Source organism: Haliotis rufescens, unplaced genomic scaffold (genome assembly GCF_023055435.1).
Source record: "Haliotis rufescens isolate VD_foot unplaced genomic scaffold, xgHalRufe1.0.p SCAF_3, whole genome shotgun sequence".
NCBI classification, from domain to species: domain Eukaryota; kingdom Metazoa; phylum Mollusca; class Gastropoda; order Lepetellida; family Haliotidae; genus Haliotis; species Haliotis rufescens.
In genome coordinates, this window is record NW_025964001.1 from 30,812,841 (window position 1) to 30,832,400 (window position 19,560).

The following is a 19,560-nucleotide window of genomic DNA, read 5'->3' on the forward strand; positions in this document are numbered from 1 at the left end:
TTTTACTCTCCCTCCTAGTGCAGACATATTGAAATTGAAGGTATTTGACATTTTAATGTTTATATTTTTATGTTCACCATAGAGTTTCAGCATTTCTATTTCATTCAACAGCTGCAATATATAGCTGAAAAGTGGTCCATGAGTCATGACATTTTAAACCCAGTCATCATTGAATAATGTTTTTCTTTTATTGCTACTTGGCCTTGTGATACATTACTGATATTTTGGCTTAAAGTATGTGCGAACTTAGGATACTTTGGTGAATCACTTCAGTCCTGCAATTACTACGCAGGCATACTAGACTGAAACAAAAAAATTTTAGCATTGTACTAGGGGTTAAAGTCTCTGGCTGTTCTCAAGTACCAACTCTCTCATTTCATCCTTTAAGTCCAGATGGGTCAAAATAGATGTTAATAAGAGAATTAATATGGCTCTATGCCAAAACATAGTATGAAATCTAAAGCAAGAAAGAAATAGGTTTCTACCAAAATGAAATGAAGAATCATATTGAAAATATAACGGACCTATCTGTATACAACCCACAGCTATGTAATTGAAGTACATTTTGTCTGTGAAGATCAGGGGTAGAATAGGTCTTCAGCAACCCATGCTTGTCGTACAAGGCGACTATGCTTGTCGTAAGAGGCGACTAACGGGATTGGGTGGTCAGGCTTGCTGACTTGGTTGATGCATGTCATCGATCCCAATTGTGTAGATCAATGCTCATGATATCAGTCACTGGATTGTCTGGTCCAGACTCGAATAGTTACAGACCACCGTCATATAGCTGGAATATTGCTGAGTGGAGCGTTTAACAACAAACCAATCAACCAACCAACATTTGACATTGATGAAGTCCAAAATGCAAGACAGAAATGAGGATCATACCAGGGTCATAACAGGCATTTAATTAAAATTAGAAATTCTGTGATAATTTTAGCTGTGTATAGACCACATGCATGACAAAGGGTTTAATTGGGTTTGTTAATTACAACCAATGTCTGTTTCATGCCAGCTTGTCACCTTAGTGACTGCTATTTACATTCTCTTCTTACACGTCAGCTGGTGCTGTGACATTCATAGTGTGTTTCTGATTTACTCAATTAACTGGCACACAATTGTACTTATCCTCACTGGAATCAATGATATGCTTGTAATGGTATTGTCAATAATGTGGAGATATTGCAACAAGAAGTTCTGAATCTCAATGCCTCTGTTGATTCCTCACACACAAGGTTAGAGTCTGTCATGGTGAAAACCCTCTCTGAATTCTCCACCTGGGCACTGTGTGTGGAGCCTGTATCTCATGCCCCCTGCAGTCATGTGGCTGAGATGCTGCTAACAGCAGGAAAAACTCATTCATGTGGAAACAGTTTTGATTAACTGGATTGTCAAAAATACATTGGATCTCAAAATAATTTGCTTAAATTGTTTTTATAGATCATTTCGGCCTCTTGTACATGTGGCTCTAGATTTTCAAAACGATACAATTGTCATGACTCTCATAGATTAACAGTCACTTACGATTGTCATAGTGCTGAGATCATTTCAAATATCTGGAGCCAGGATATGAGATACCCAAATAAGTCCATCCAGATTCCTTGAAAACTTATGAAAGCTGTGCGGTTCATTGTTTTGTAATCAGTGTACTGTTCTTAAAACTAATGGAATGTTCTCATCAAAAAGATTTCTTCAAAACATCAGCACATGCTGGAAACATTTGTTATTTCTCAATGTTGCATTGACTTGTAAGAAATATGTTTGTGTTGCAATTCTTTGGTAGACTTGCAAAACATTGTTTCAAAGATCAGCAAACAAAGTTCTGAAAGGACTGCTACTTTGTAAGTTGTCTAGAAACATGGTGGCTTGTTTGTTGGTTTTCGGGTTCATGGACAAAGATGGCCCAGTGGCCATCTCACGGTGGCAGAATTGAGTCCTTTATGTGCCACAATGAGTTAGGTCCATGTTAGGTTATTATCCTGATTTGTCAGCACTATATTCCTATGCTTGTGTTATTCTTCTGTGTGAAATTTGGGCATAGGACATTATGTAAGACAGTAAGCATCCCAATGGGCACCAATTGTGTACCCACCTTCCTGATATGTATGCAAGTCGAAATTTCTGCTCAGATTGGCAAAATCAAAACAAGGGAATTTGGCCAAGAAGTTTTAACATAAGCTTAAAGTATATCGATGATCTCGAATTGTTCAATAATGGTCATATAGCCAGTTCACTTCCACGGATTTATCCAACTAAGCTAGAAACCACCTTATCTGTTTAATATTTAGATCTATGCATAAAAATTCAGAGTGACAAAAGTTATCCAAAAGACAAGAGACAAGAGGGATGACTTCAACTTTTGAGGTGCATCTAGCATGCCCTTTCTATAAAGGTTTCAAGGAACATCAAACAACTCTCTCAAAAATCTTTGATCAGGGTTCCACCATTCAAGGCCTTTGTAAAGCTTGCAAAAGCTTTGCTGGTAGAAATATACGGAAGACATTTCCATGTTTGGTTCTCACCTTCTGTACCTCACACTGATACGGTATACAGTATGGACCCTTTCAGACTTTAATTGTTAGCATTCATTGTATTTTCACTCTTCAAAAAATGTCAGTGTAGCATGCACATTCGACATTTATTCAAGGCAGACAGTCATAAGACCCGGCATTTATTCAAGGTTTAACGGTTTGCCATATTTCAAATGACTGAAATGAGCTGTGAAAGAGAACTCTTTTGCTCATTCTTTTTTCAGTATAGGCCTTAAGTACAGTTACGTATAGTTTGGTTTTACAAAGTATATTCCAGGTATATCAATGGAATAATTCCTTAGCATCCAAATGACGACTGAACTTACACATCCTTATAACATTTAAGGTATTAGGTGATCAGTAGTACTGATACACTTGTCTTTTTTTGTATGAATTTCATTTTATTGTTGGAAAAGACAAATGAATCAGTAATTTCCTTTGATATTTCATATAATGGTATGAAATCAAATGTGCAGTTACAATTGTGATGAACACGTTTACCAATAATTACAGTGTAACATATTTGATTGGAAGTTGTTGTCTTCTCCAAGACTGCTGGAATCAGGTCAGATTCCATGAAATAGCAATCAGATGCATACATGTAGCGTTTCTGTAAGCTGAAGTTGATAACAATGGTGATAGACTACAAGCAATTAGAGAAATGTCCAATTTGTCCAAATCACCATTGCTTATCTGATGGTGGTCAGACTTTGACGTCATTTCATGGTTTTCCTAACACCACCAGAACCATACCGTCTTCTTTGATGGCCAAGTAGACTGAAGGGATTACCCAGTTATCAGATGCTGCTGCTGATGATGGCTGTATTTACAATCACTGAATTTCACCAAATGATATCTTGTAAGGCAAGTCGGCTAATTTGTCGGTTAGGCTTGAAGGACTATAAGTTACAGCAGCACTGCGGTGTTAACCTTTGCAGTAAGTCTTTCCAAATCAAAATTGAGTAAAAAGAGAAGGAATTAAGATATGCTCATTTATTTTATTTTTTTAATAAATGGCAAAACTTCAACTTTCTGACGTGACACAATTGGACTCTGGAAGTTTCTGCTCGCAGAATCCTTTTTTTAGTATGAAACTGTGCACTTAATTGTGTATTCATTACATCATAGTTATATACCCTTCAGAGCAGCAATAAATGTAGTGTTTTAGATAATTTTGTGTGTGTCGGGTTTGCTCATCATGCCTGAGTAAGATTATTTTTTTCTCCATTTTTCTCTCTGGCTTATAATCCCAAACTATAAGTTCAGGCAGAAAGTGAAGAAGCCTTTCATTTGAGTCAGGAATGCCAGAATAGATGTTGACATATATAATTCATGACAGAAGCATGAATACTGGTCATGATTGCATCATCCGTCAGATGGAGAATTTTCCCATGAGGCTTTGTTTCACTAACTTGCATGGATTCTGTCTGCAACGAATCACTCCAAAATGATTTTGTTTCAGTGAATGAATAAATTCAAATTACCATTTTTCCATATCAATATCTCATCTGCTGCCGCAATATAATGAGTAGATCAACAATGCTGGTCAGATATAAATGTCAGACTTTTCCATGTCCAACAATCAATGACTTCCATAAAATGTTTTAAGTTGGACAACATGCATTTGTGCATAGCAGCACGTATGTGGAACCCATTCTTGATGTGAGGATGGACAGAGTTGGTGAATGAACAAACATGTTTCAATACATCTGTCAAACAAGCTTTACACATGCACTGTCTGGCTTTTATGGTGTTGTCATTGCTGTTGTCAGAAAATAGATGAGAGTACTTTGAAGTGTTTGTTCCTTCTGTCCCTGTCCCAATCTCAGCTCTATCCTGTTTGATGGTGTGTTAATTGAGACTTACAGACACTTGTACTTGGCTGTCGGTCTGGTGGCATGTGTTCAATGGGACTTACAGAGACTTGTACTTGGCTGAGACTTACAGAAACTTGTACTTGGCTGTCAGTCTGATGGTATGTGTTCAATGGGACTTACAGACACTTGTACTTGGCAGTCAGTCTGATGGCATGTGTTCAATAGGTCTTACAGACACTTGTACTTGGCAGTCAGTCTGATGGCATGTGTTCAATGGGACTTACAGACACTTGTACTTGGTAGTCAGTCTGATGGCATGTGTTCAATAGGACTTACAGACACTTGTACTTGGCTGTCAGTCTGATGGCATGTGTTCACTGAGACTTACAGACACTTGTACTTGGCTGTCAGTCTGATGGCATGTGTTCAATGGGACTTACAGACACTTGTACTTGGTAGTCAGTCTGATGGCATGTGTTCAATAGGACTTACAGACACGTGTACTTGGCTGTAAGTCTGATGGTATGTGTTCACTGAGACTTACAGACACTTGTACTTGGCTGTCAGTCTGATAGTATGTGTTCACTGAGACTTACAGACACTTGTACTTGGCTGTCAGTCTGATGGCATGTGTTCAATGGGACTTACAGACACTTGTACTTGGCTGTCAGTCTGATAGTATGTGTTCACTGAGACTTACAGACACTTGTACTTGGTAGTCAGTCTGATGGCATGTGTTCAATAGGACTTACAGACACTTGTACTTGGCTGTAAGTCTGATGGTATGTGTTCACTGAGACTTACAGACACTTGTACTTGGCTGTCAGTCTGATAGTATGTGTTCACTGAGACTAACAGACACTTGTACTTGGCTGTCAGTCTGATGGTATGTGTTCACTGAGACTTACAGACACTTGTACTTGGCTGTCAGTCTGATGGTATGTGTTCAATGGGATTTACAGACACTTGTACTTGGCAGTCAGTCTGATGGCATGTGTTCACTGAGACTTACAGACACTTGTACTTGGCTGTAAGTCTGATGGTATGTGTTCACTGAGACTTACAGACACTTGTACTTGGCTGTCAGTCTGATGGCATGTGTTCAATGGGACTTACAGACACTTGTACTTGGCTGTCAGTCTGATGGTATGTGTTCAGTGGGACTTACAGACACTTGTACTTGGCTGTCAGTCTGATGGTATGTGTTCAATGGGATTTACAGACACTTGTACTTGGCAATCAGTCTGATGGCATGTGTTCAATGGGACTTACAGACACATGTACTTGGCTGTCAGTCTGATGGCATGTGTTCACTGAGACTTACAGACACTTGTACTTGGCTGTCAGTCTGATGGCATGTGTTCAATGGGACTTACAGACACTTGTACTTGGCTGTCAGTCTGATGGCATGTGTTCACTGAGACTTACAGACACTTGTACTTGGCTGTCAGTCTGATGGTATATGTTCACTGAGACTTATAGAGACTTGTACTGTTGTGTCTTATTTGTATCAATATGAAGTGGGACAAACAGACACTTGTTCTTAGTTTTCTGATGACCTGATAAATGCTTGAGGAACTCCTCTTGAGTTTGCCACACAGGACTTGTGTCTGTCACATTATTATGATTAGAGCCAATGGGAACATGGGACATTGAAACTTAGGCCCCCATTTATCAGCACTACAACTGTCTACATGTTTATGGTATAGTCTGGGTGTTACAACGGTCACTACACAAAGATCGCTTCGTAGTACGAGGCCCATGGGGGAAAATGTGTTGGGAGTGAGTGGAGTATTGTTCTTCTTTACGCAGCATCACCAATGTTACAGCAACATGCAACTTGATCATAGCGCTGGAATATTGCTGAGTGCTGCGTTAAACAACAAATAAACAAACAAACAAATAAACCACTAGTTTGCTTTCTCAAAAAGATTTAAATATGTGTGAATCGCTTTGATAAAAATGTTATTTTTCTGATTACAACAGGACAAAATCCTCTTTCTTATTTGTGGACATAAAATAAATACTGCAACCATGGAAACTGGGATTTAATCCTCATATTCTTGGAGACAGGTTCATGTTTATTGAATTCTACTATTACCGAAAATAGAGCATGTGTCAGTCAAGAGCATCATTAAGAATCATGTACAAGTCTGGGGGTACATATGGGTTCAATTTTGAGGTGTTATATCATTGATGAGCTTATTAGATTTGGATGTGATCAATACAGAAGGATAATGAGTCTATGTCTAGCGAAATACCTGGTATAAACTCTGATGCACCTCATATCTGTGTTAGTTTGGAGTACGAAGGGCATACCATCTTCTATCATCTGTCATCATAAACCATTACATTTTCAACTTCTCCACGACAGCTGGAGCAATTATTGAATATGTTGGACTAATGTGGTCACAGGTTCCCCTGATTCCAGACATCTCTAGCATCTATTCATCTTGATTTCTTCTGCCAGGAATGTTTCCGAGATGGACTTGCTGTCCTCTGTGTCACATTGGATTAACAATGATTAACATTCATGTAGCTTGTACAGAGTTTTTTTCTGCTTCTTGTAATGGTATTCTGTCCTGACACATCAGCAAATCTAGCTATGACCATGATGACAGACATTTACAATCATTATGAAATGGATCAGGAAAATATATTTATTGGGGACCCAGCGCTCCTTGGACACAACTTATTGTGCAGTGTTGTGTCCCCCATTAAAGATAAGAACATTTGTAGATCACGACTCAGAATGTTGGTCTGTGATCACCATACTTTTTATGTGGATTTCACAAATGGGATGAACAATAATGACCTTTTCCAAATTGTGCTTGCTTCCTGTATGAAGCTGACGAGAGCCATGGAGAAATATTATCCAATGTGGCTTTAGTCGAAACTCGCAGTCTTTACACCATCCACCGACTGCAGTCAAATATTATTATAATAACTTGATATTTTGCAATGACTTCAAATATTCTCTGAACAAGACAGCTCCACTGGACAACCTTCTCTTTCCTTTTATCAATTTCTTTTTCACTTCCATCATGTTGTTACAGCAGTCGGAGACATTTTATGTCTTTAATAACTCCTCTCTGATGGATCCAGCACCACAAAAAAAACATTGGATGAATAAAAGAACAATAATTTGTGTCCTAGAAAATGAGCTTTAGAGTAAAAAATACAATTAAAGATGATGAATTGTTCCTTATGGAGACAAATCCTGATGTACTGTAGTGTTTTAACCCTACTAATGCAGGAGTCTCTTACTGTCCATCATATATAACCAGACAATGAAAGCCTTGGCCCTGGTAGAGTCAAATCTACAAGGGAAGAGAATTCTGGGTAATGATATTTGCCAAGCCTAAATCAGGTAATTGTGGCAATCAATCTTAAAGAATATACGGCAGATTGTAGGGCTCTCAATTGGATTCCAGCAGAGACCATTTGAGATCCCAGGCAGGCTACTGCTTGTTTAAGAAGGGACATCATGAAGTAGTTCATCTTCCAAATAGGAAATGAAAATAATTTTTGTTGTTTTAGATACTGTTGCATTTGGATGCAGCCTTTTTTTTATTTCATTTATTTTTTTAAAGCTAGTGTCACTGTCCTAAAGTGAATGGGTGGATGAATGTTGTTTTAGGCCATATGGCCAGCAATGTCCTACTTCTCATGGCAGCCTATACCTTGTTGACAGTGTGTGCAATGATCCATGCCAGGAACACAAACACTTTCAGCCAGGTCCAAATAGTCCCATGTCCAAGTGATATTTGATCGCACTCCTGCATCAAAGTGACATTAGAAATATTCAGTTGACATATTTTCTTCTGTTTTTTTATCTTAGCATTGATGTGTTCTTCTTAGACAATGGTGTAGTAAAGTTACAACAAAGTTGGGAAAGTACAACAAACCAATTTGAGATAGTTCTTTCTACAGGTGCTCTTTCAATGTATTAGTAGCCCCTGTGGGTGTCTGGGGCTAGCATTGTCCCCAGCAACCTATGCTTGTGAGAGGAGACTAAATGAAATGAGTGGTCAGACTGTGTGACTTGATTGATTACATGTCATCGTACTTGGATGTTGTAGGACCATCACAATATCTCTGGACCGCCTCCGTGGTCTAATGGTAGAGCATCCGCCCGGAGAACGGAAGGTCCGGGGTTCGATCCCTAGCCACGTCATACCAAAAGACGTTAAAAGATGGTACTTGTTGTTACCCTGTCTGGCGCTTAGCATTAAGGGGCTAAAACAAGGACTTGTCGGCTCAGAGTCAGTATACTGTGTCTGAGTGGGGTATTCATGTGAAACTGCGGCATGGTATCTCAGTGTGCTAGCACTATAAATCGGCATCAGTCTTGACCAGCACACACACACACACACACACACACACACACACACACACACACACACACACACACACACACACACACACACACACACACACACACACACACACACACACACACACACATGTGCATGCACGTCGATATATAAGTGCAAAAATCTTGGACGCGACGTTAAACCCCATTTCACCTCACCTCACCTCACAATATCTCTGACTGGTTTGTCTGGTCCAAATTGGATTATTTACTGATCACCATCATAACCCAAGTCTGTGACCGTAGGTAAGCCGGATTTTGATGACCAAATAAGAAGACTGTAGAAAGGGGTCAGCCTATGTAAAGGTTACAGTTTCATTAAACTTCTTTTCTGTTAGTAAAAAAACTAGATTGTAACGCTTCAGGTCAAAGAATAACATGATAACAAATTTAGTCAATGAAAATGTAAAATTTACACATTAGTAGACATGAAGATTTACCATTTCAATTGTATTTCTTTTAAGGCTAGGCATTATGTTATATGCTGACATTAAAATTACTGTGTGGATTGTCTTGTAAACTAAGCCAGAAATAAAAATCAGCTGTACACTTGTTTTCTTCCAATGTACTGGTTATTAGGTTAAAACATACCCAATAATATAAAGGAAAAGAATGCAGTGATCGGGAAAAGATAGTAACTGAAACTATTATTTTACCAGGAATAATATTTTCGGATATTGTGTTATTAATTGCAGTTTTAACTATATATATTTAGAATTTTTGAATAATAATCATAACCAGGATTATGCGGTAGCACTTTGGTATGTTGTCGGATACTTTTTACGTCTGGAACAGAAGTCAGTTCAAAGAGTCAGTTGCGGTAATATGATCTTGGTTGCTGTGAAATACGTTGGTGCAATCACAGATGATGTAAAGCAGTCCCTATGAAATGGGGTAAAGAGAAGTTGTAAGTATCTGAAGGACACATGATTTCGCCAAAATTTATGTAAACTTTATTGAATCAAATATTGAATAAACTTAATAAGAAGATGATGTTTATTGTTTAACGCCACGCTCAGCAATATTCCAGCTATATGACGATGGTCTGTAAGTAAACGAGTCTGGACCAGACAACCCAGTGATTGACATCATGAGCATCGATCCACGCAATTGGGATACGATGACATGCTTAAACCAAGTCAGCGAGTCTTATGACAAGGGTAGTCGCCTTTTACGGCAAGTATGGGTTGCTGAAGGAATAAACTTAATATATTATACAATCTATTTAGAATAAACTTAATAGTTTATAAACATAAGTCCAGATAGACAGTGACCACAATGACAATCTGAAGGTCACTGATGATGTCACAAGTGGGAATGGGACGCAAATATAATGGTAGTTCAAGGGAATCTTTTTACATATTTGCATATGTCCCTGACAACTTCAGCATTAGGCCTTTTAAAGTGATTCAGTTTACCTGATCTTTAGTCTATCATCTTTTGAAGAGGTTTTCGATTTGCTAAGTGTCAGAATCCACCTGTCCCTCTGGTAAATACTGGCAGTGATGTAATAGAGGTAGGATATTCGCAGGAGTTATGAAACAATAGTTTGATATCATTGTTAATAATTCTAATAATACTACCTCGATTACATCAGGAGTAATCCCATCCACCCCAATCCTCAATTATTTGCATCTAGAGAGCAGATTGTTGGCAAGAAGTGAGTTTTCCCACTTTGTGCATGCGCAAGAGCCTTTTGACATCAAGATACTATTACTTTCACAACTGATTATGAATAGTTGACTGTGAAGAGGACTTCTGTTGAAAATCTGAAAATGTTATAGTGTGATGACAGCCAAAATGCAAGGTTTATGGCAGTGATCCTATTGTTTGATATAAGTACTGTTTGTGAGAGAATTGAAAAGTGATATTTGAGGTTGACGTGACTATTTTATGGACAGTACTGTTTCTTGTGAGAATTGAATTATGATGTTATGTTGATGGAGCTGTTTTTGAGAGGGAACTATGTAGTGACATTACATAGTGAACTATTTGGGGAATAAAATCTAATTCAAGGACCAAGCTGTTTCAAACTTAATTAATTCTTCTTCTTTTTTCTAATTGGATAAAGTAGACAAGAAAAGGAGAAGAAATTGACAGGTAACATAGTTTTTGACATGAATGAGAAACGTTTTCCATGTGGTGTGTCTAGATATGATTACTGTCAGTTGGAGGCTTTGTTCAGCATGTCTGTGACAGCTTACCATGCATATTAATATATCCTCTCACACAACCAGCCAAGGAAATCTCCCAAGGGGGGCCCAAACTCATCACATTTTTTATGTGTCTATTTGATCTGGCAAACAACACCAGCGTTCAATAAAAATGTGGTCAAACCGAAAATTGGATCAATTTGTTAGTGGAGCCCTGTATAAGGAAACTGCATTTTTTGTAGGAATTTGCAATTCAGCTTCAGACACATCTAGTGGATGTCAGTTTTGATGCAGACAAGTCTGTCACTGATTAATTGGCTAATCTGGGAGGTAGAGAGGTGATTGTGTAAGAGATTTGCTATCTGGCTCTATCAGTCGAGGCAAGGAGTGGTATACATAGACAGTCTGGTGGATAAACTGTCTCTCATCCTTGACTGTTGTCTCCTCTCCCCATCTCATTCCACGGTTTCATTCAAACTTTTATGGCCTTGGACGGTCATAATGTTGTGGGGTTCTAGTTGCTGGGTTCAGTATTCTACTTTAACCCATGTTAAGCTGTTACATATATATTATTATTTTGGTGAAGTATTTTACATTGCAGTTCAGGTGGTTGTAAGACAATTGATTTAAGGCTTGGCTTGTCGGTTCAAGACACTGGTACATTGGTATAATGTACCGTTATTAAGTTCATTCACTGTCATATTGGTGATGGAGCTCAGTCTCAGAGCTTTGTAAATCATTCTCACTCACATTGCATTTCTGTTTATAAAGGTTATGTATATGTGTACAGTTTGCCACAAATCTGAAGCTTGAGTCCAGTAAATTCAAAATCCAAATATCACTTTGGTAGCTTTAGGTCAATAAAGATTTTGACCATTTTCATTTTTGCAAATATTGTATCATTTTATATGTATCCCATCAATAATTATGAGATTTCAATCTTGTTTTTGTAATATTTTGTTTGCTTTTAAAATGTCATTTTGGAAAAAAGGAAAGAGAAGGGAGTTTATGTGGCTTGAGATAATATTTATATGATTTATTCAACCAAAAGGATTGTTCGAGTAGGGACATTGAACTCTGCAGGTGTTTTTTGTTTGTTTGTTTTTTCTTATGAATTTTGGCAAAGAGGAGTTAGAGGGAGACAAAACTTTTAGCTTTGAAAATGTGCCAACTGTAACACTTCCTGTTTTCATGTTTATACAAGAACTATACACGAACACAACCTGCATCAAATTGATTTTTTCTCCTAAATTGGCTGATGGATGTTAGTGTAAATGTAATAAAACATCAATGTACTCTACTCTCCTGTTGGGAACTCACAAAGCTCTCAACTCCATATATGATTCCTGGTGATGATTGACTTTGTTAATAAAACTCTTGTTTTTTTATCAGAGCAAAGAACTTTGAGAAGGGTTCTGACTACAACAAGACATGGAAGGCATCTGAGGATGGCCCCACCAACACAAACGGCCCGAGGCTCATTGTGGACTCTGGTGGTTCAGGACCTACAGGAGGCTACATCACAAAGTGAGTACATGCCAATCATTTAAAGTCTCGTTTCACAAATAGATCTAATTACAACTGTTATAATTCCAGTACTTTCACAAAGACAGTCTACGGTGTGCAGTGCTTATTTGGTGCACCCACAATAATATTTGCGGCAATAATGGAAAGACTTAATGGGCATTTCTGATCCAACATTTGCTAGATCTTACTTGAACTGCTTTAGATTTCTTCAAAAACAAACTCAGTTGCAGAGGAAATATGAATTCCCTGGCTTTATATGTCTAATATCTTGCCATTCAGGGGTTGCTTGACCCATAAGTATTCAAATGTGAACCACTGGGCTCTGCTCAACAAAGCAATCTTTGTACAAGGGCTGTTTTAGAGGGGCGCTCTTGGTATAAAGGGGCTCTGAATGTGACACCCCCAAGTTTTGCTTCAGTCATACGAGAGTGCAGAGCTCCAGGAATTTTCTATATTTAGTTTCCAGTATCTCAGTACCTATCTCATGCCTTGTTACCGTTCTTGGTCACAGAAAAACAAGGGGTTGCTGAAATATTCTGAGCCTAACTATGAAGGATGTACAGTACTCTTTAGAGTTTGCATGTATTAAGTGCAATACTTACAAAGGTTACAGGCTGCATTTGAACCAAATACACAACCAGGCAGCCTATTTCTGCAGACATCAAAGTGACTAGGTATTCTCTGTTGATGAGAATGGACAAAAGTGGCTACTGTGCTGTCATCAAGTGTCTCCGACTGAAAGGGATAATTCCAACAGCTATCCATGCAGATGGTGTCAATTGTTGCAAAGGAAAGAGCATAGAGCAGTGGAATTCAAGAGGGGAATAGAATGACCCAAAGATGATCCAAGATCAGGAAGATCCTCAACTGTGACCACTAAGGAAAATGTTGATAAAATGATATTGACAACTCACCACATGCCACTAGCCAATACAGTAGGCTGTATCAATTGCCAGGAGATGAGAGCAATCTACTACACTCTCGAGGCACGGAAGCTTCTCTTGACCCAATCTTGAAAATAGACCAGCGAGTTTGAAGAACAAGACTACATGTTTGTTTCTGTGGAAGATACAGTCAGCTGCGGGATTGAAGCTCGTCTTATTCACATTACACGTCTTGGCAGACAGTCTTTCTTCGAGAAACAGGTTTGTGGCTTTTCTCTCCATCCAGAGGTCTTCAACATGGATTTGGGACACTCCTTTTCTGACGCATTGTCTATGAACTGGAGGGACATGTTTGCCTACGCTGAAGATATGGTTTATGTAATTATCCTCATTGCTCCCATTTGGCCTAGTCAGTCATGGTTCCGCAGACTGTTTCCGCTTCTATGGAAGAACTGCTCACACTACCGGAGTTTTAACCAGGAGTGATGACACGATCTAAGAGACTTTCATCCACCATCTACAACAGATGGGACAAGTTCTGTCAGTAGAGAAGGTTCCAGTAACGGTAATGTAACTATACCCATGGGGGGAGACTTCTTCCTCAATCTCCATCAGGATAAAAAGTTTCATCATGGCACTGTAGATGGTTTAGCTTTAGCCTCAGTGCATCAACATGTTGGTTTGACTATAAAAAATCACCCTGTTTGAAACAGATTGATGAGATCGTTCTGTCTGGAAGATGTTAGAACTTCGTTAACCTAAAGTGGAATCTATAAGTAGTACTGTCTGATCTTCTGAAGGAAGCGTATAAGCCTTTAGCTCATGGCTCTGCTTTAGAAAATTGGGAATACAGCTTTTCTGCTAGCTGTGACCACAGCAACTAGAGAGTCAGAGATTTATGTGTTACAATTCTCTGGACTCACTCACTCAGTGGATTCAAGTTCTCTCTCTATCAGATCTGTCCAAGACTTTGTAGCCAAGAACCAACTGGCAGCTCTAGTACCAACTGGCAGCTCTAGTACCAATGGCGCACAGACATTATTCCATAACTGTGCAAGGTAAAACTGTGGACCAGGCTGATTGTCTTCTGTGCCCAATGCTGAGTGTTCAGGTTGTATCTGGCAGCAAGAGTAGCCCCACAGGGGACACAGGAAACAGCTCTTAATTCATATCTTGTAAAATTGCCGCTGACAAAAAAAACAACATAACTAAGGCCACAGTCGCGGGATGGTGAAAGCACGATTACACAATGTTACTGTCGTGCAGATCTATCTAATCCAGTATTGGGACTATTCAAAGGACATGAGATCAAAGCTTTATCGACCAGCCTAGTGTCTTGGAACTCAGTCTCCTTAGAACAAGTTGTTTCCATTTGCTCGTTGGTGTTCCCACAGTACTTTTACTGACTTATATTTTGCATGACATTCAGCCTAACTTACACAGGTTGTACTTCCCGGGGTCTATAGTTTGCGGCACCGGCAGTTATCTCCATGTAGTCTCCCTCCTTGTAAAAATGAAAGTAGCACAGATCATAGGTTAACAGCTGGAAACATGGTTTAAGGTCATGGGAATGATGACAGATCCACCAGTAGTGAAGTCATCATAACAACCAGCAATGACGTCATCAGAAACAGATGTTACATCATCAGCAACTGAGGTGACACCACTGCGTATGGCCTGAAAGACAGTCTCAAGGTCACCTGATGAAGTGGGAACAGGATGCAAATTCTACGGTAGTTCAGTGGAAGTTTATCGTGTATCTGCTTATATCCTGACATCTTCTGAATTAGTCCTAAGGTGATTCGGTCCATCACCTTTAAGAAAGGCATTAGATTTATCTGATAATCAGTTCCCACGAACAACTGTAAAGTATCCAAGGGTTACGAGATGTCAAACCCACCAGTCCTTCTGATATATTCTGGCAATTCTGTAATAGAGGTAAAACATTTGCAGGAATCATCAGACAATAGTTATCATTGTGAATAACTCAAAGAAATCTACCTCTATTAAATCAGGAGTAATCCCACCCACCTCCAGAATTATCTGCATCTAGAGAATTGATGTTGGAATGATGTGAGATTTCCTGCCTTGCTCATGCTCAAGAGGCTTGGGAAACAGGTACATAAATGTAATCTTTTAGGACTATAGGGGCGTTTAATTGTTTATTGTAGACATGCTTGTTATCACATATAGACTTGAGTTTGGATACATTGCATTAGATCTTATGTGTTCAAACGAGAATAGTACATTTTCTCTGTACAAAATGTTGAACAAAATTCTCAGAACTGTTATGGCTGGTAAATAATTCCAAATACTTCCTGCTTCTCAAAAAGAAGCAAATTTGCATCATTATCATTTATGCAAAATCTTTATTCAGCTTCATTTATTAACCGTTTTATTTCTTTCATTAAAGCTCTTAAGTATTAAGACATAGATCGTAGCATATAGCATCACTACTTGGCAGCTTGTCTAATACTGGCAGGTGGCCAGTTTGTGTAACCCAGAATTGCCAGTACATTTCACCACAAGAGCTTCAAGACCAATGAAATCATCAAGTATTTATTATTGCAACCTTTTGAGAAGAGTCTGGAAGAAGACCTTTGAAAATTAACTGCAACCTTTGTTTTTTCTGGAACTTGACAGTTCTTGCTTAAGGCTCTTTGCACAGTCCACTTTGGATTTAACTTCAGACAAAGTGCTCTTTGACGTGAACTTCCAATGTTTGATGAAATAACAATATCATACTCCCATACATATAAATGAGTTTTATGCAATGATTCACCAACCAAAACAACTCGTAGCAACTGCGCAATTAGAAGAATCCAGCTGACAGTGCACCTATTTTGAGACAACTCAATCACGACTTTAGCAGTCAAGACAATATCAGAGCCAGAAAGTGATGGCCCTTCACTGGGGAGGTCCACTAGTTGCAGCATCCATTACAAATATCTATTCATGAAAAGATGAGAATCTATTGATTGGAAATCCGAATTTGAAAAAATTACCTAACAACATTATTCCTTTGCTAAGCAAGGCGTTGGAGTCTCATTTTGCCATCATCAATTCTAATTTAATTGTTAATCAATAAACAAGAAGCTGTCATTAGTCAAGAGATATGCGCTTGCAATACATCATCTTTGTACGTCAATATCACGAACCATGTCACCAGATCGTACTCTGATGGCCAGTATACCGAAGCTATATTGCAACATTGACCTTGTACTTCCAGAACATACCTTATCTCTGTGTTGATTGTGAGGCTGTTGACTTTGACGTGACTATTTCTAGTCATTCTCATATTGGTTTATTATCTATGTCTTACCAAGATATGATAGTATATTCTGATTCATAAAGTGTTTTCTTGTACAGATGTAACAATTTTATCTGTAGTTTACATTTTTGCCCACCTGATGATTCTTGCCCAGTATTTCTTTAACAATTTATGTATTTTTGATGGAAACCCATTTTCTTGAAATCCCTATGTTTAGATGCACCAAAAGAAAGGGTAAGAAATAAATTAATATAAATTGTCAGCAAAATTATCTACTATAGATTTGCCATCTACCTAATTGGATACTCAACATGATATGACACGAGTCTATCGTTAATTTCAAACTAGGGAACTTCTCTTAATTTGGGATCGGGTCTGGTCTGGTCCAGACTCAATTATTTACAGACCGCCGTCATATAGCTGGAGTATTGCTGAGGGCGGCATTAAACCACAAACAAACAAATAAACAAAAATCTTAATTTGGAACCCTGGTCTGTTGCCATTATTAAAGGTCAGTCATATTTCATGAAATATTTTGTGCATTCATGTGTGCCGTCCCTGTGTGCTAAAACCCATAGTCCAAATGCTCCATAATTTTAGCCTTTTGGGCTGAATCCTACCATTATTACTAGGTACTGTTTTAAATTTATTGTATTATTCTTACAATTTAACATCGCTTGTGACACATTATTAATTTGCTAAATTTTACGTTTTTTGCTCCATTTTAAGTTGTGTGGGTTTTGGATACTGTTTAGTTGCCGAGAACACTAATTTAATTTTTGGTGACTCTCACATTTTTCATTCATAAGTATGACAATTTATTGTAAATACTATGATTCCTAGCTTTGGAATCTTTATTATCTTCAGGGGCTGTCGGGTAGCCTAGTGGTTAAAGCGTTCGCTCGTCACGCCAAAGACCCGGGTTCGATTCCCAACATGGGTACAATGTGTGAAGCCCATTTCTGGTGTCCCCTGCCGTGATATTGCTGGAATATTGCTAAAAGCGGCGTTAAACCAAACTCACTCACTTACTTTATTATCTTCCTCTTTCTCTTACAAATTTCATGAATGCAGTAATTGCAGTCACGATTACCGTATTTGACGTAATAAGCGCCCAGGGCGCTCTCAAAATTAGAAATAGTGGGCTCTTATTAGAATAGAAGAGTTAAAAGATAAGTTTTGTGGTTCATGTTGACAGCCTGAAATGTTTATATACGAGAGGTATATTTTTCGAGAATTTAATTGCCCATAATTAAGGGTGCATATAGGTTACACACAACCAAATGTTTTCCCATAGACTTCTATAGTAACGTTATATTTTTTTTTAAAATAACTAAGCATTCAACAGCTATTACCTGTACGTGTGTGCACAGTTTGGCCTTAGAGCAGCAATAAAAAAATAAAAAATGACTAGCTTAGTCAGCTCCTTTTCCGAGTACCGGAAGCTAAACACAACACCCCCAGTTTCGCACCAAATGTCACCTACTTGAAAATAGCTGTGGTCACATTCAGCATAAGTCATCATGTTGAAAAAGACAGTACTAAATATGGGAAAACATGGTCAGTTTTACTAACTGGATGGATGTACATTTGAAAGACATAAAAATCTTACAGAATATCCTCCAATCACAGCCTCCAGATATCTCTCAATCTGTACTGAAGGCACCCTACGAAAACTGCACTCTCCAAACTGGTACTGATTTGGTGTAGTAGAACCTGTAACGTATTATACACGAATAAATAAGTCTTGTGTACATTGATCAATTGGAAGGGGTGCTAATTGGGATTGTTCACTAACCAATATCTTAGCAAATAGCGCCGAGGGCGCTTATTAGAGCGGGGCTCTTATTACGTCGAATACGGTACTGCATTTTGGATGGCCATCCTGGCTGTGTGCCCCAGTTGCGATTGCAATTGGGGATCCCGGTATGGTTTTTGTTGTGATTTGTGAGATACAGTGTACGGGAAGGTTGAGAATGCTTGGGCTAAGATCCCGAAGCAGGTTTTTTCCCTTGCTACCCTTTCCTCCCAGTCTCTGCCCAGATGTCTGTATACCAGGCTACCTCGGTCTAGCAGACATCTCCGTGTCTTTGGGGCTGCAAGAAGGTACATGCCTCCAGTAAGTTTCGGAAAGTTGACAAGGACTGTCTTTACATGTTTCATTTTGGTTTCTGGATCCTCCTGGACCGACTTTCTTGCTTTCGGTGTTTTTGGTTCTGCTGTTTGCGGGTCCTGTGAGATGAAGGTTGCCATTATTCCACTGCAGTTGATTATGCTCAACGAAAGGCAAATTTGTGTTTTAAGTGGTAGATATTCAATAATTCTTTTATATTTTGTATCTAAGTTAATTATTTCAAAATTTGAAACTCTTTCTTGATTAGAAGCATAGGCCTAATAATCCAATCTGTTACAAGCTTCAGAAGCCTGTAGACTGTCTTGGGCACCAATATTTGTCCTCACTGATTTGTGGACTTGGTGGTGGTGTTTGGCCAGTCTGATTGTAGGTCATGGAGCCCAAACAGTGTGGTCAGTGTTCCCCAGTCTTGCTGTCAGTCACTGGTTTGCCTGGCCCAGACCTGATTATTTACAGCCAAGAGATAGCTGCAATATTGCCGACTGTGGCATAAAGAGCATTAACTGAATCCTCCCAAGTTTGAGTGCTCTGCCCTTTATGCCAGTTCTGTTTGAAGGTCAATGTGAAATGGTGCATCGCTAAAGCAACAAGAGCATGAGCGACATTATTGACTGATGTTTCCAGCAGTGTTGCCAGTTCAATCAATGTTCATTTCACTTGTTTGGTTTACAATGCTTTGCCACTTTAGTGCCATTAGACTGTTGTCTTTGCTATTGGGTTGGTGTTGATATGGAAATGCATCATATTGTACGGCCATAGGTATATGAAGCCTGAACTCAACAAGCTCATTACGTAAGACAAAGCAAAATCATGTTGATGATTTACTATGTCAGTAGGGACCAACATATACTTATCTTTTGTTTTACAG

The 19,560-nt window shown here is 38.7% G+C and overlaps 1 protein-coding gene across 7 annotated transcripts in view; it reads left to right on the forward strand.

Moving 5' to 3' along the window:
- Positions 1-19,560, forward strand: part of LOC124145810 (synaptosomal-associated protein 25-like) — a 128,043-nt gene that overhangs the window by 92,540 nt on the left and 15,943 nt on the right. For all 7 annotated transcript variants that reach the window (XM_046515782.2, XM_046515791.2, XM_046515777.2 and 4 more), the window contains one exon: positions 12,269-12,403. In XM_046515782.2, the coding sequence (XP_046371738.1) occupies positions 12,269-12,403 (135 nt within the window). The remainder of the gene's footprint in view (positions 1-12,268; positions 12,404-19,560) is intronic.